This window comes from Hippocampus guttulatus, chromosome 8, assembly GCF_054856545.1.
Source record: "Hippocampus guttulatus isolate MCC_2025c chromosome 8, RoL_Hgut_1.0, whole genome shotgun sequence".
Taxonomy (NCBI): domain Eukaryota; kingdom Metazoa; phylum Chordata; class Actinopteri; order Syngnathiformes; family Syngnathidae; genus Hippocampus; species Hippocampus guttulatus.
In genome coordinates this window covers 15,750,490-15,764,372 of record NC_141268.1, presented here as the reverse complement: position 1 = coordinate 15,764,372, position 13,883 = coordinate 15,750,490, and the positions used below count along the sequence as shown (strand labels likewise).

Genomic DNA, 13,883 nt, shown 5'->3' with positions numbered 1-13,883 from the left:
ATGCACGCGAGCTGGCCCCGCGTCTGGAGGCGTCAAATGCTGTACCTAAGCAGCTCACGGACCCAGAACAGACCACAATCACTACTTTTGGAAAATGATCTGGAGTATGCAGTATGAACTCAAAAATTAGGAGAGAAGTGGATTTTTAATTCACCCCCTCCATGAGCCGTCACTTTACCGTGGTGGAAGGGTTTGCGTGTCCCAATGATCCTAGGAGCTAAGTTGTCTGGGGCTTTAGGGCCCTGGCAGGGTCACCCAAGGCAAACAGGTCCTAGGTGAGGTACTAGACAAAGCATGACTCGGAGACCCCTTATGATGATTGACAACATTTGGAACATGTTCTCCCTTGCCAGGATGCGGGTCACCTCTGTATCGGTCTGTTGTGGTGAAGGAGGTGGGCCGAAAAATCGACGTTCCTACTCACTGGTCACAAGCTGTGGTTCATGATCAAAACAACGACATCCTAGATATAAGCGGCCGAAATGGGGTTCCTCCGCAGGGTGTCCGGGCTCTCCCTTGGAGATAGGGTGAGAAGCTCAAGTCGTCGAGGAGGGACTCCGAGTTGAGCTGCTACTTCTCCACATTGAGAGGAGCCAGATGAGGTGGCTCAGGCATCTGATTAGGATGCTTCCTGGACGCCACCCTGGTGAGGTGTTTCGGGCATGTCCATCCAGGAGGCCCCGGGGATGACCCGGGACACACTGGAGAGACTACGTTTCCTGGCTGGTCTGGGAACGTTTTGGGAAGAAGAGTTGGAAGATGTGGGTAGGGAGAGAAAAGTGTGCGCTTCCCTACTCAAACTGCTGCCTCCGCGACCTGTTCCCGGATAAGCGATAGAAAATGGTATGGTATGTACTCACCAGTCACATGCGCGTACCTCATCTCAACTGCATCCTCCTTGGCCGACATTGACAGCAGTGCTACTGCTTCCAATGTTGGTTTTGCGCATTCAGTGTAAATTGGCAGCTCACCGAACTGTGGTGTATCTGAAGCTCACTTCTAACTTTTTTTTTTGTCCTTTAAACTCAATTATCTCTCATGACAGTTATGTGGCGCAGCACAGTAGTTTGGAATTTCGGGTTTACTGTCTATGGTTTGACAAACTGGCAACAGAAATAGCAACATTAGGTTGGCATTAAGTCCAACTTGGCATAACAGCGCCAACTAGAGGAGTGGTTTGGAAACGCCTTTGACACCATCATGAATCAGTAGTTTTACATTTCGCTGTTTTGCACGAAAGTCACTGACCTATCAATTGTTTATCTCTGGCCGTGAGATCAGAGCCGCGACCCAGGCAGAAACAGTGCCAGTGTACAAAAGAAGGTCTTTCAAAATTCACTTCTACCAACCCGCCGGACAAAAGACGAGAGCAACAAAACAGCAGCTGCATGCTATTTCGAAGATTTATTCTCGCGAAGGGGGAGTGTTGTAAGAGCTGAAAGAACATTCACACACTTTGTCCCAGCTAGCTGCAAAGTCAATGTTGGAACAAAAACAAGAGCAGCGTTGTCTCCCAAATGCACAAACACAATGGAGTTGAATGTCAGAAACACTTATTACAGTACACGCAGGAAGACCCTTTCATTCTGTACACGTGCAATTAAATAAGACAAGACACTCGCACTCACACATAAGCGTTCGTGTTGTGCTCATGTGTGAGACAAATGTATCAGTCCACCCTCGGTCAATCAAGAAGCATGTTTTAGAATCAATTACATATAATTTTATGATATTGGGTACAGAGGACACCTGGGTGCTCAAACCGCAGCTGCTTTCTTCTCCTTATAGGTGGCCATCATCTTCTTGATCTCCGCTATGGCTTTCCCCGGGTTCAGGCCCTGTGAGTGCAAATCAAGCGGGAGTCAAGCGTCACGCCCTCGTTGGAAGGACGCTTAGGCGCGCCCGCAGGCGTTACCTTGGGGCACGTCTTGGTGCAGTTCATGATGGTGTGGCAGCGGTAGAGAGAGAAGGGATCTTGTAGCTTGGACAGACGCTCCTCTGTAAAGTCGTCCCGCGAGTCGATCATCCAGCGATAAGCCTGGAAAACGGCGGTGTAGTGGACACGTTGTTGACATACTATATATGCTGCAGTTTCCCCAACATTCAGTTGGGACTTGATCCGTCTGTATTCCTTTTACATAGTGGCCCCCTAGTGGATCAGACTGGGACAACACATAACTGGAACGCTTTGTGTTCCAGCCAAGAGCAAGTATCGCTACTTGGAATTGGTGAGTACTCAAATGTAAGGACTCATATTCAGTCAGAAAAAAGGTGGTATGCACACATTGGTTCTTAGAATAATTAACTTCTTTTCATACTTGACAATGCATAATAAAACAAAACTTTACACACAGCTTGTACGATTATGAAAGGTTTTTATGACTTTTTGGACTTTTACCAAAATAATTGATATCAATAAGATTTTTTTTTTTTTAAATCCAAACAAACCTCAGGTTGACAAGTGTCACCGAACAGGTTTTGGTTGAAGTACTGAAGTACACACCTGCATGAGCACGGCAGGTCCGAGGTATTTGTCTCCATTCCACCAGTAGCTGGGGCAGGAGGTGCTGCAGCAGGCGCAAAGGATACACTCGTATAGCCCGTCCTGTGCGAGACAAAAAGGAACAGAGGTAAGTCCTCTGTGTCATAGCACTTGCGCTATGGATAGTGGATGAGAAAGCGGAATTGAAAGGCGGGACATGCCAGTTTCTGTCTATCCTCCACAGACTGTGTGTACTGCTCTTTCCCCTCCTGGGACTCATCCTTCTTCTTCAGGTAGGGCTCAATGGACTTGTACTGAGCGTAGAAGTTGCTCATGTCCTGTGGTGCAAATTATTATTATTATAATTTTTTTTATATGAAAACTTGATATGCTAGAAAAATAACAAAGGCAAATTCAGAATAAGCGCACCTTTAATTCGTTGTGACAACACGTCACACAAAATAAATATTTGACTTCATAAAAAAAATACAAAAATTATATATTGAAATATAATGTAAAATAATAATAGTTCTTGGCTTAATTTTGGATTCAATTCAATGGACATTGGGCTACTTCTTCAAGTGTGCATACTTTGGCCAGCTGGGGGCAGTATAATGCAAACATAGAGATGTGTTTCACAACTGACTCCTGTAATATTGCTCATCCCTGAAATTAAAATTGCGAGTAGGGTTAAGGCATTTATAAACTTTTGGTTTCGGCCCAAAGCCTTTCAGCCAGCTATAGCATTATAAGTATACTGTATAAATAGGTGTGTGTGTATTTGTATATACTGATATAATGCGTGGGGGTAGATTAAGTGTGTACAGTATACATAGTTTTTTTTTAATGTTGTGAGCAATCATAATGCTATAATAAATTAAATAAACATTTTCACAAAAGGATAAAGAAAATATGCTCGCAAGTCAAAGCAAGAAAAAATGCCGACTTGCATCTTGTAAGTCGGGTCACTCATATCTCAAGTCAGGATACGATTAGGATGGTATACTCACAGGTACCAGGTCTTTGACCACATACATATGTGGAAGGGGGTAAATCTTGGTTGCTTTGCTGAGGTTAGTGTCAATCTTGTTGAGGCAGGCCAGTGTGTTTCCACCATTGATGTTCATTGCGCACGAGCCACAGATACCTGCGTTTACAAGTCCGTGAGCGACACCTCACATGGTTTTATTTTATCTCCCCTCCCCCCACCACCACCACCGCCGCCAAACAATCAGGAGTAACAGAGACACTGCTTGTTGTGTTCTAACGTCAAACTTCAGAAGAGACACCTTCTCTGCAGGAGCGACGGAAAGTCAGCGTGGAGTCCATTTCATTTTTGATCTTGATTAGGGCATCAAGTACCATCGGGCCACATCTACAAGAAGGATAAATGAGGAGCCAAAATGTTAAACATGCAGGTGGGATTTTTTTTTTTTTGAAGGATAGAATTGCCAAGTGCATTTGTAGAGTAGATGAAACCATTACAGCGTCCTGTGCTCATGAACATGGGTTGAATTTGACAGGTCATGCTTCATCTACATAATAACGACGTATTCCATGGCAAATCAACATAATTGAACCTCTGAACACAATTTGTTCAACAGGCCGATTTCCCAAACGTGAGACTGAATTTAGTTGTGCCGCTGTATTTAGGACAACACTTAATGCGCTGCACCTGTCACAAGCTTGAATATGGGTCACCTACGCACGTGTTCAGGTCGATGTCGAAGGTCTGCATGCGAGGCTTGTCTCCTGGAGTGTCTGGGTCCCATCTGTACACCTGGAACTTCTTAATTCGGGGCTGTGCTGCTGGAGCGGCTGCTGTCTGCGCATAACGCACTGCCTGCCGCGGCATTGGGCAATATTTAATATAAAGAAACAACTCTAAAATACAATAGGTCAGATATACGAGAGGTACATAATTTACATTACAAGCATCTCTCAACACACCACTGAACAACAAAAAAGTAACACATCTATTGAAAATAGGGTTGCTGGTAATAGAAAATAACCGAGATACTCGGTCGGGAAAAGTGAAACGATACCACATATCTTTAGTATCTGTACTTCAGAAAAGAAATAGGTTCAGTGTGCTTGTTTCAATGTGCTTATTAGCCATTCCAATTATTGAAAATTATAGTAATGACTAACGTTAAAAATGTCCTAATTTAGTGTCTTGACGGCATCTAGATTACCGTATACAGTATGACTGGGCATGAAAACAATGTATTATATATTATTATTTAATATCCTCCATTGTCCAATATTTTTGGAAATCATAAAACTATTAAGAATCCAGAGAGTATAAACAATCATTTTTGGGCCAATTGGGTGAAAATGGATAACTCCCTGCGGCATACAGGAAAAACGATTAGAGCATAATGTTTGGCAAACACGGCATTATTGGTTATTCTTGTTAAGGCGAATGTAAAAGTTTGCAATTTACGTTGTTTTTTGGGGGGTGAGGTCTTAGGGGCGTGATTGATGGGAGTCTTGTTTATGTAACATTTAAAAACCTGGCAGCATGCTACTACTGCAAATTAGGAGAATGGTGTCTTTATATAATATTTTGAATGAAACTATTTGCAGTTAAGTGACGTTCGGCATGCAGAGCTCGGTTTAAAAAACACAAAAAAACACGAACATTAACAAAGCTGAAGTTCAGGATGGTTAGCTAATAGCTAGTAGCAGGCAGACTCAGTATTTCTCTGTTGTTAAACTGATTTGTACAAATGCAAGGCAATACTTAATTTGGAGGGGGGGAAACCCATAACAGTCGTTGATAAATTTGATCATACCTCTAAACCAGCTGAAGAGCGCAACGCCAACAAACCACAGCGGTTCAAGGACGTAAGAGTGACTACGGACATGTTTGGGGTTTCTGTTGTGCTGACCTCCACTTCCTCTACGCCCCACAATCCAACGCTGTAAGCGTCACAAATTGGTGAGAGCACTTGCTTTGCAAATCGCTGTCGCCCGAGTTTTAGTACAGCCCATCCACCCGTGTCTCCCTCCCCACACATATACACACTCTTTCTATATAATTGTTATGAATTCTCCACACACAGATTCAACTTTGAAATCCACTTCAAAAAATTGGGGGATATTTAAAAACGAACAATGTAATATTAACAATTATAATCCTTTGACGGAGTTTCACCGTATTGAAATCAAGCGCACCTAGTGTAGTGGAGCCACTTGCGTGCAGCTTCTCTCTGTAGCCACAGCTCGTGCGGCTCATGAAGATTCTGTGTAAGGTCACTCTCAACACCGTGGCCTCATTTTGTGTAAGACTTCTATGAAGATCCAGAAATGGTATTCCTGACGTTGTCCAGGTGGATTAGAAGCCGCGGACCCGACAGATACTGGAAGGTTCAAGAACTTCTCAAACATGCACGGGTAAAAGACCAACGTATTGTTCTGTTTCACGTTTGTATTACAAATCCCGTGCGATCAAACTCTTGTTTGTCGCTCTGAAAAATGACGCAACGTGACTCAAAGATGTTTCCTAAAATGCTCAGATCATCATATAAGACGTTTGTTTGAAGCATTTCAGAGGCAGAAAGAACCGCTGTTATAGTCTGGCCGTACGAGCTGTCAGGAGGGCGTTTGTCTACGCTACTAAAGGACGCAAACTGAAGAAACGCAATATGAGAACGGTGAGATGTTCTTTTTTTATTATTTGACTTATCCTTCGGAACATAACGCTCATATCTGTTAGAGATATTGATGTAACAATAACGGTTGTGTGAGAAATGTTCTAAGATTAGTGTCACAGAAGACATAGTCAAACCCAAACTCCAACCTATGAGTTTTCCTCATCAATGTGGACCAGATGATAAACCAGCACAGCTATGAAGTAATATTAATTAATTAAAAGCATTCACACACACACACACACACGCACACGCACACACACACGTGCCTGTGCCAGACAATTGGCTGGTGGCCAGTCCGCTTGACCAATGTCAGCTGCTACCTTAATGCATCTGCTTTTTAGAAATATTGAAGTATAATTTTATTTAACTTTCATGTGCCAATATATTTTATTGAATCCTCAAGTAGTTAAAAAAAAGTATTTTATTATATTTTAGGATTATGAAGGTACAGTATCTCAGGAGTGACTGTGTGCGAGCCGTGCATTTTACAGATAGCTAAATTACTTCTTGTAGTTGAATAACAACGATTTTGTATCCTACAATCATCCCTCCCTTGTTTTTTCTCTTTCAGCTTTGGATCACGCGCATTGCTGCAGCTTCCCGAGAGCACGGCATGAAGTATCCTGTTCTCATGAGCAACCTAACGAAGGTTGATCTCTTTAAATATTCAAATTCAATTGTGAATAGATAGATATATAAACAGCAAAACCAAGCACTGTTGTCTTTGTAAAGCCAGAATATATGTGAAAGCTCTGGTATTGGATCTCATTAGATTTTGCACTACTAATGTTACATCTGTTCTTTTTATTAACAGAGCAGCGTTCAGCTCAACCGACGGGTGATCAGCGAGCTGGCCATCACAGAACCTCGGTCGTTCCTCGCCCTCGCCAAGCTGGCCAGGGCCCGGCAACAAGAAGGCTTCTGTGCAGCGCTGGGTGATGGCAAAGAACCTCCTGGTGTCTTCTCCCGTGTTGTTGTGCAACAGTAGTGCATGTACTGTAAAAATGTTAAGTGGATACATACATGTTTTGTTTTTTTTAAGCGGTTGTTGTTTGCAGCATGAGAGGTTTGGAAAGTTTCGTTTTGTGAAACTATCAATAATGCAAGTGTATTATTGGAAAATGATGAGATGGTGATTTAATAACTCTTACTTTGAAGCCCCCATACCACAATTCTAATTAGGAACAATTTAATGTCATGCCAGATATTGTGTCCACAATTGTTACTGCAATTAAACTGAACAATTACTCTGGTTAGTGTCGAACTGAAATGTCTGTTTATCATTTTTTCCCCCTTTCTGTAAATATGTATTTCTCAGACGATTGTCTTCTGAATGTTCAGTTCTTAATAAATGTTTTGCTATACAGTGCATTTGTAATGGATGTTTATATAGACAGCTGGTTGATTGATCAAATACCTGTTGTGAATTATGCCATACAGCTGCTTGTTGGATACTTTGTGCAAAACTGACTTCAACATTTAACATCTGGACATGAGGATGAAAGTTTCGAGAAGGTCAACTTAAATTCCCCTTTTGAGGTCATACTGCATTTTAGTTTCACCCTGATATTTCACCCAAACGCCCGATATACCTCGCTCTTTTTGAAGAATATACACACGTGTAATCATTCAATGGGTATGTAAAAAGCAGTTACGAAGCACGACAGAACCAAGGACATCCAGCAAAGGCAAATGTTTGACTTTCTGTAGCAGCCGGCCTGATGTAATAAACCGACATGACAGTAGCATCATGTTTGTCCCATTACGCTTTCCGTATCTTGTTCTGGGAGGGGTCCACTGTATGACTTCAACAGGTACAGCACCAATGAAAAGAAAGGATACTCAATGCTAGCCAATCGGGGTCATATTTACTCAACGACACAACCCCACTACACTGCGCATGAACCGAACTCCAGTGAGTGGCACGCGCGTGGAGGAGGTACATTGACAGATCTTTGGAAGTCTCCACCGGTCTTTCCTCTTAGAACTGGCCGAATTTAACCTTATTTACTCCCGAAGATGTCGTGGTTGTTCGGCTTGAACAAAGGGCAACCGGAGCCTCCCCCCGGTCTGCCGGTTCAGCCCCCTCCGCCGCCGGCCGGTGGCTCCAACGGCGGCGGAGATAAACCCAAGGACAAATGGAGTAACTTCGATCCCACCGGGCTGGAGCGGGCTGCACAGGCGGCCAAGGATCTTGACAAGTCCCGTAAGTGTTCAGAAAAGAGGGGTCTTTACATAGGTGTGCACTTATTGAACGCCATTGTAATAACATCCATGTTTCCTTTTGATTTAGACTCTTTGATATCGAGGCCCAGCACCCCGGTGACATCTCTCACTTATTCTGCAATAATATGCGCCATTTTAGCTAAACGATGCCTTTACCCCCTGTACTCTCCCATCGCCATTCAAACTCACAGCATGGTTCAAAGGTCGTCTCGTCATTAAACTTAAAACCAGCCTGTGTACCTTTAAAAAAGGCGACATCTGTTCCTGGTGAAGCATTAATTGTCTCTTAGTTGTATGATGTTGCTAAGTAAGCACAGACATATTTGAGTCAAGTCAAACGTATATGGCCAAGAGTCTCAAAGGGCTTCACAGACTAGATTTCCCACAAGGAAAAACTGAGAGAAAACCCATTCAAGGGGAAACAGACTCCCATTCTGATTTCCTGTCCTGTCCTTTGTTTTTTCACTTACATATAGGACATGCTAAAGAAGCTCTGGAATTGGCTCGCATGCAGGAGCAGAGCACCCAGATGGAGCACCAGAGCAAAATTAAGGTACTGCAAAGGAAAGAAACAATCACCGTTCATGACCTCACTCTTGGTCCACTTCATGTCTTACGTAGTTGAGGGGACAGTTGCTGTTTGAATGTTCTGAAATGGACTGTAAATTTTCATCTATTAATTGCACTGGCTAATCCGCTTATATTTTATATATATATATATACAAATAGTCCGATTTCTTCAACATCGCCTTACTCCAATGGCATGGTCGATTGCCTTCTTTTTCAAAGCTGCCCTGAAGGTATTTTGTCACCTCTGAGCAGAGCAGACCAGAATGTTAATCTATTTTCCACCATGACAGGAGTATGAAGCGGCTGTGGAGCAGCTGAAGGGTGACCAGATAAAAATCCAGGGTGAGGAGAGGAGGAAAACTCTGAATGAGGAGAGCAAGCAGCATCAAGCAGTGAGTTTCGTGCAACTTTCATCCGGCATTTTTTTCTCCTCCTTTCCCCTGAAAGTAATTCCTCCCGTCTTCATCAGAGGGCGCAGTACCAGGACAAGCTAGCCAGGCAGCGCTATGAGGACCAGCTAAGACAGCAGGTGAGCTGTCCTGATTTAGTTTTAACAGTCCTCTACTTTAAAGAGTATTGCGAACAGTTTGTCTGTGTTCCACTCAGCAAATGATGAATGAGGACAACCTTCGCAAGCAGGAAGAGTCGGTTCAGAAACAGGAAGCCATGAGGAAAGGTGTGTGTGCCTTTTAACCTCGAGACCCGGCGATTAGCTGGAGGCTGACGCGTTTTGAATTTTTTCTTTTGCAACAGCGACCATCGAGCACGAGATGGAGCTGAGGCACAAAAACGAGATGCTGCGTATTGAGGCCGAGTCCAAAGCGCGCGCGCGTGTGGAGCGAGAGAACGCCGACATCATACGCGAACAAATTCGCCTGAAGGCCGCCGAGCACAGACAGACGGTCCTGGAGTCCATAAAGTAAGATACGTTTACTTCACCCCCCCCCCCCCCACAAATAAAATACAACAGATTAAATTGTGCAGGTGCGCCTAAAATTGTGTTTTTTTTTAAAGCACTCTGATCAATGTATAAATGTGACGCAGATCACATTGATGTTACAAACATACATTGTAATTTTTAGGACAGCAGGGGCAGTATTTGGAGAAGGTTTCAGAGCCTTTGTGTCAGACTGGGACAAAGTCACGGCCACGGTGAGTCCTGGACATTGGAGGTTTCAATGTCCAGTGGTCCCTGAGGTTGCACAATTTGACCAAAATTACCTGTTAAAAAAAAAAATGCCCTCGAGGTAACACAAAAACTGGTTGGCTAACGTTTTCTGTCTTGCAACAACCAGGTGGCTGGTCTGACCCTTTTAGCTGTGGGGGTGTACTCTGCCCGCAACGCCACCGGAGTGGCGGGTCGTTACATCGAAGCGAGACTGGGGAAGCCGTCTCTGGTGCGAGAGACGTCCCGTTTCACTGTGGGGGAGGCCATCAAGCATCCCATCAAGGTTGGACTTTTTAAGTTTGGACGCCAATCCGGTATTTCATCTCCACGCTATTTTCATCACTTGTCAATCTTGCCCGCCGGTTTCTTAGACGGTCAAAAGGCTGAAGAGCAAACCTCAGGATGCCCTGGAAGGAGTTGTGCTCAATGTAAGAATCATTCAGCCTCACCAAAGTAGCGCCAAGTAAAGGAGATGGTCGTAACAATTGGTTTGACCTTCTAGCCGAAGCTGGAAGAGCGCGTGCGTGACGTTGCCATAGCAACAAGAAACACAAGGCAGAACAACGGCCTCTACAGAAACATCCTGATGTACGGACCCCCGGGCACCGGCAAGACGCTGTTTGCTAAGGTTCAAGTTGGATGCTGACACTTTTTCAAAGGGGATCACACGGAAAAGAGCTTCGGCTGTGAATCATTCTTCCTGTTTTGAGCAGAAGCTGGCAATGCATTCTGGGATGGACTACGCAATCATGACCGGCGGTGATGTCGCACCGATGGGCCGCGATGGGGTGACCGCCATGCATAAAGTGTTTGACTGGGCCAATACAAGCAGGCGAGGGTAAGCTACCTGACACACATGGGGGAAAAAAAATCATAAAACCTGTTCATTTCACTTTATTTGAATCATTCTTCTAATATGTTTGTTCTCTTTTAGCCTCCTGTTGTTTGTTGATGAAGCCGACGCATTCCTTCGTAAGAGATCGACTGTAAGTTTGGATTGTTCCGATTTGTGTCACTTAATCTGTTTTACCTTTCTCAAGATAAGGAGAACTTCTCCTTTCCGCTCATGAGCAAGTTGTTTACTATTAATTTCATTCCACAAATGTCGTCCAAACTGGCTAACTCAGATGTGGATGAACTTATGCACAAAAGTGCAAAATGCAATTTTTTTGACAAAAGTTTTAATTGTACAATTAATCAAATTCAGTTATTCACGATCATTTTAAATAAACATGAACCATTTTCCCCCAAAAAATTAAGACATGAAGTGTGTAGGCAAAGGACAACTCGATGTGCTTCACACAACCAAAAGCACAACGTCTAAAAGCATGAGCAAAGAGGACAACTGAAGATGTTTGCAGTGCAGAGAGTCGCTTATCAATATGACCAAAAGGATATGTGATGACCACATTTAAGAGAGTTAAAACTCATAAATAAGTATATTTTAATTAACGGATTTTGAGAATAAACAAACAAAGTCAATGCAACAAAGTATACATTAATAAAATAATTACAAATATTTTAAAATAAATGTCTGACTAATGTAAATACAAAGTGTCAACCATTTATTTAAGAATATTAAGAGGTTAGATGTGATTTGATTAAATTTGTTGAAAATCTGATGACAAACTATTGAATGTGAAACATGAACAATATAATAATAATAATAATGAGCTCATTTTAATGGCACTAAAGAGCTGAAAATGCTAGGTGGGCCAAATTAAAGAATGGAGCGGGCCAGATGTGTCCCGTGAACTAATTGTAATGGTTCCTCCTGATTGTTTTTTTTTTTTTTTCAGGAGAAGATCAGTGAAGATCTCCGAGCCACTTTAAACGCATTCTTGTATCGCACTGGAGAGCAGAGCAACAGGTAAAGTCCGTTCAGTATTTCCAAAGTTTCAACTTTGCAACTCTTGCTCACATTTCTAATAATTGTGCTGTTTTCTTGTTTTATATCCCATCCAGATTCATGTTGGTGTTGGCCAGTAACCAACCAGAGCAATTTGACTGGGCCATTAACGACCGGATAGATGAAATTGTCAATTTTGCTCTGCCGGGGCTGGAGGAAAGAGAGAGGCTGGTGCGCTTGTACTTTGACAAATATGTGCTGGAGCCCGCCACCGGGGGGAGGCAGTGAGTACAAAGTATCATCTGGCACAACAGCGATTGCTTGAGCAAACAGGAAATCATACATGTGGACACCAGTGAAAAATCAGATAGTGAACAGAACAACGCACCATTTTGATTCACAAAGTAATTATTTGACCGTGAAAAAAATAAAGTAATTTATTCAATTATTCCCTTCCTTTTGCCTCAATAGCCGATGCATTTTACAGAACCTGGCCCATCATGGAACATATACACACACACACACGCCTTTGTATCCTTTCGAAAACGGAGCTGCTTAAAAAACGTATCCAAGCTAGTTACTGTTGTCGTTTGTGTGAACGTGTCTTCTGCAGGAGGATGAAGCTGGCGCAGTTTGATTATGGTAAGAAATGCTCTGAAATAGCCAAACGGGCAGAAGGCATGTCCGGTAGAGAGATCTCCAAGTTGGGAGTAGCCTGGCAGGTACGTCCTCAAAGGTTCCAAATGAGTCCCTTCAAAATCTGCCGTCGTCTTCCTCATTGTGTTTTTAGTTGTAACGCGAGCAACCTGTCTTCACAGGCAGCAGCATACTCCTCAGAGGATGGCGTACTTACGGAGGCCATGATCGACGCCCGCGTGGATGACGCCGTCAAGCAGCACCGGCAGAAGATGGACTGGCTGCGTACGGAAGAAGAGGCTCAGACGAAGACGCTCACACCTCCACCAGCAGGGAGCGCTGGTAGTAGCGCCACAGGCAAAATGGGCTTCAATCTGCCGCTTGGCGAGACATCGCAGGCTCAGGAGGTGATCGCCTCACTCTTGGTCCACAAGATGAAGCAACAAGGCGACAGTCTACCTCAAGAGAGGACAGCAGAGTTTCAAAGTTCTCCCTCAGCCACACTGGACTGTGAAGAAGCCGACAGAGCAAGTTTAGAGCACGGCGCTGAAAAGAAAGTGGAGAAGACTGACTCTGCACCAAAAGATGGAACTCCAGTTTGAGTCAGATTGTTTCAATGAATTAGAAAGATTCTGAATCACGTCTCTGTGTCTTCACACATGTTGGACTATCTTGGACCTCGCTGTGTGTTGTGGAAGGAAACTAACCATAGAAATACTTGTCTGTCTGTAACAACATAATGGAGTCAAGTAAGATTAAACCAATTTGAGTTTTTATAACCAGTAACAATTGATGTGCATTTTGTGTACTTCGTCATCACGGGAATAATACGGAATCTTTCTCACCCCGAATGAATGCTGAGAAAGTCACAACCAGCGATTCCAAGAATGTGATGCCATTATGTACAGCACTTGATGTGCTACAGCTAAGAGCGCTTTCAAGTTTAAAAACACAAATGCGCCTCAAGTCATGTTGATGAAATGAAATAAAGAGAATGTTGAGAAAACCCAAATGGCCACTTTGTGATTTCAATGGAAGTAGCACAGTCTGCTGAATTTAAAAAATAAGCAAATGTAATGACTAAATATATGTATAATACATTTAAAAATATATTTTATTCAATAGGTTACATAATTACTAATGCTTGGATTCAATTGAGAAGAAATGAGAAATTTTACATTGGTATATACAAATATCGTGCACAGAAAGATTAGAATAATAGCACATGCACAGAGGTTGTAGATGAGCACAAAAACTAACCTCCATGCAAAGTGCAAACTCCATATTAATCTT

At 43.1% G+C, this 13,883-nt stretch overlaps 3 protein-coding genes across 3 annotated transcripts; 2 read left to right on the top strand and 1 right to left on the bottom strand.

Moving 5' to 3' along the window:
• Positions 1–1,385: 1,385 nt before the first annotated feature.
• sdhb (succinate dehydrogenase complex, subunit B, iron sulfur (Ip)) lies at positions 1,386–5,392 on the bottom strand. Its single transcript, XM_086118713.1, has 8 exons — positions 5,281–5,392; positions 4,192–4,325; positions 3,772–3,857; positions 3,493–3,629; positions 2,704–2,820; positions 2,504–2,605; positions 1,916–2,038; positions 1,386–1,838 (listed from the first exon to the last, which is right to left on the bottom strand). Exons 1-8 carry the CDS (start codon positions 5,350–5,352, stop codon positions 1,758–1,760), a joined length of 852 nt encoding a protein of 283 aa, XP_085974839.1. The 5' UTR covers positions 5,353–5,392; the 3' UTR covers positions 1,386–1,757.
• A 273-nt stretch (positions 5,393–5,665) lies between these two features.
• On the top strand, positions 5,666–7,510 carry mrpl20 (mitochondrial ribosomal protein L20). The gene is made up of 4 exons (XM_086117856.1): positions 5,666–5,881; positions 6,031–6,141; positions 6,713–6,790; positions 6,956–7,510. Exons 1-4 carry the CDS (start codon positions 5,795–5,797, stop codon positions 7,127–7,129), a joined length of 450 nt encoding a protein of 149 aa, XP_085973982.1. The 5' UTR covers positions 5,666–5,794; the 3' UTR covers positions 7,130–7,510.
• A 543-nt stretch (positions 7,511–8,053) lies between these two features.
• Positions 8,054–13,596, top strand: atad3 (ATPase family AAA domain containing 3). Its single transcript, XM_086117723.1, has 16 exons — positions 8,054–8,347; positions 8,844–8,920; positions 9,228–9,329; positions 9,407–9,466; positions 9,544–9,613; positions 9,691–9,856; positions 10,020–10,089; positions 10,233–10,388; positions 10,477–10,533; positions 10,608–10,733; positions 10,819–10,943; positions 11,040–11,091; positions 11,905–11,975; positions 12,071–12,238; positions 12,568–12,676; positions 12,773–13,596. Exons 1-16 carry the CDS (start codon positions 8,161–8,163, stop codon positions 13,190–13,192), a joined length of 2,016 nt encoding a protein of 671 aa, XP_085973849.1. The 5' UTR covers positions 8,054–8,160; the 3' UTR covers positions 13,193–13,596.
• The last annotated feature ends 287 nt before the right edge of the window (positions 13,597–13,883 follow it).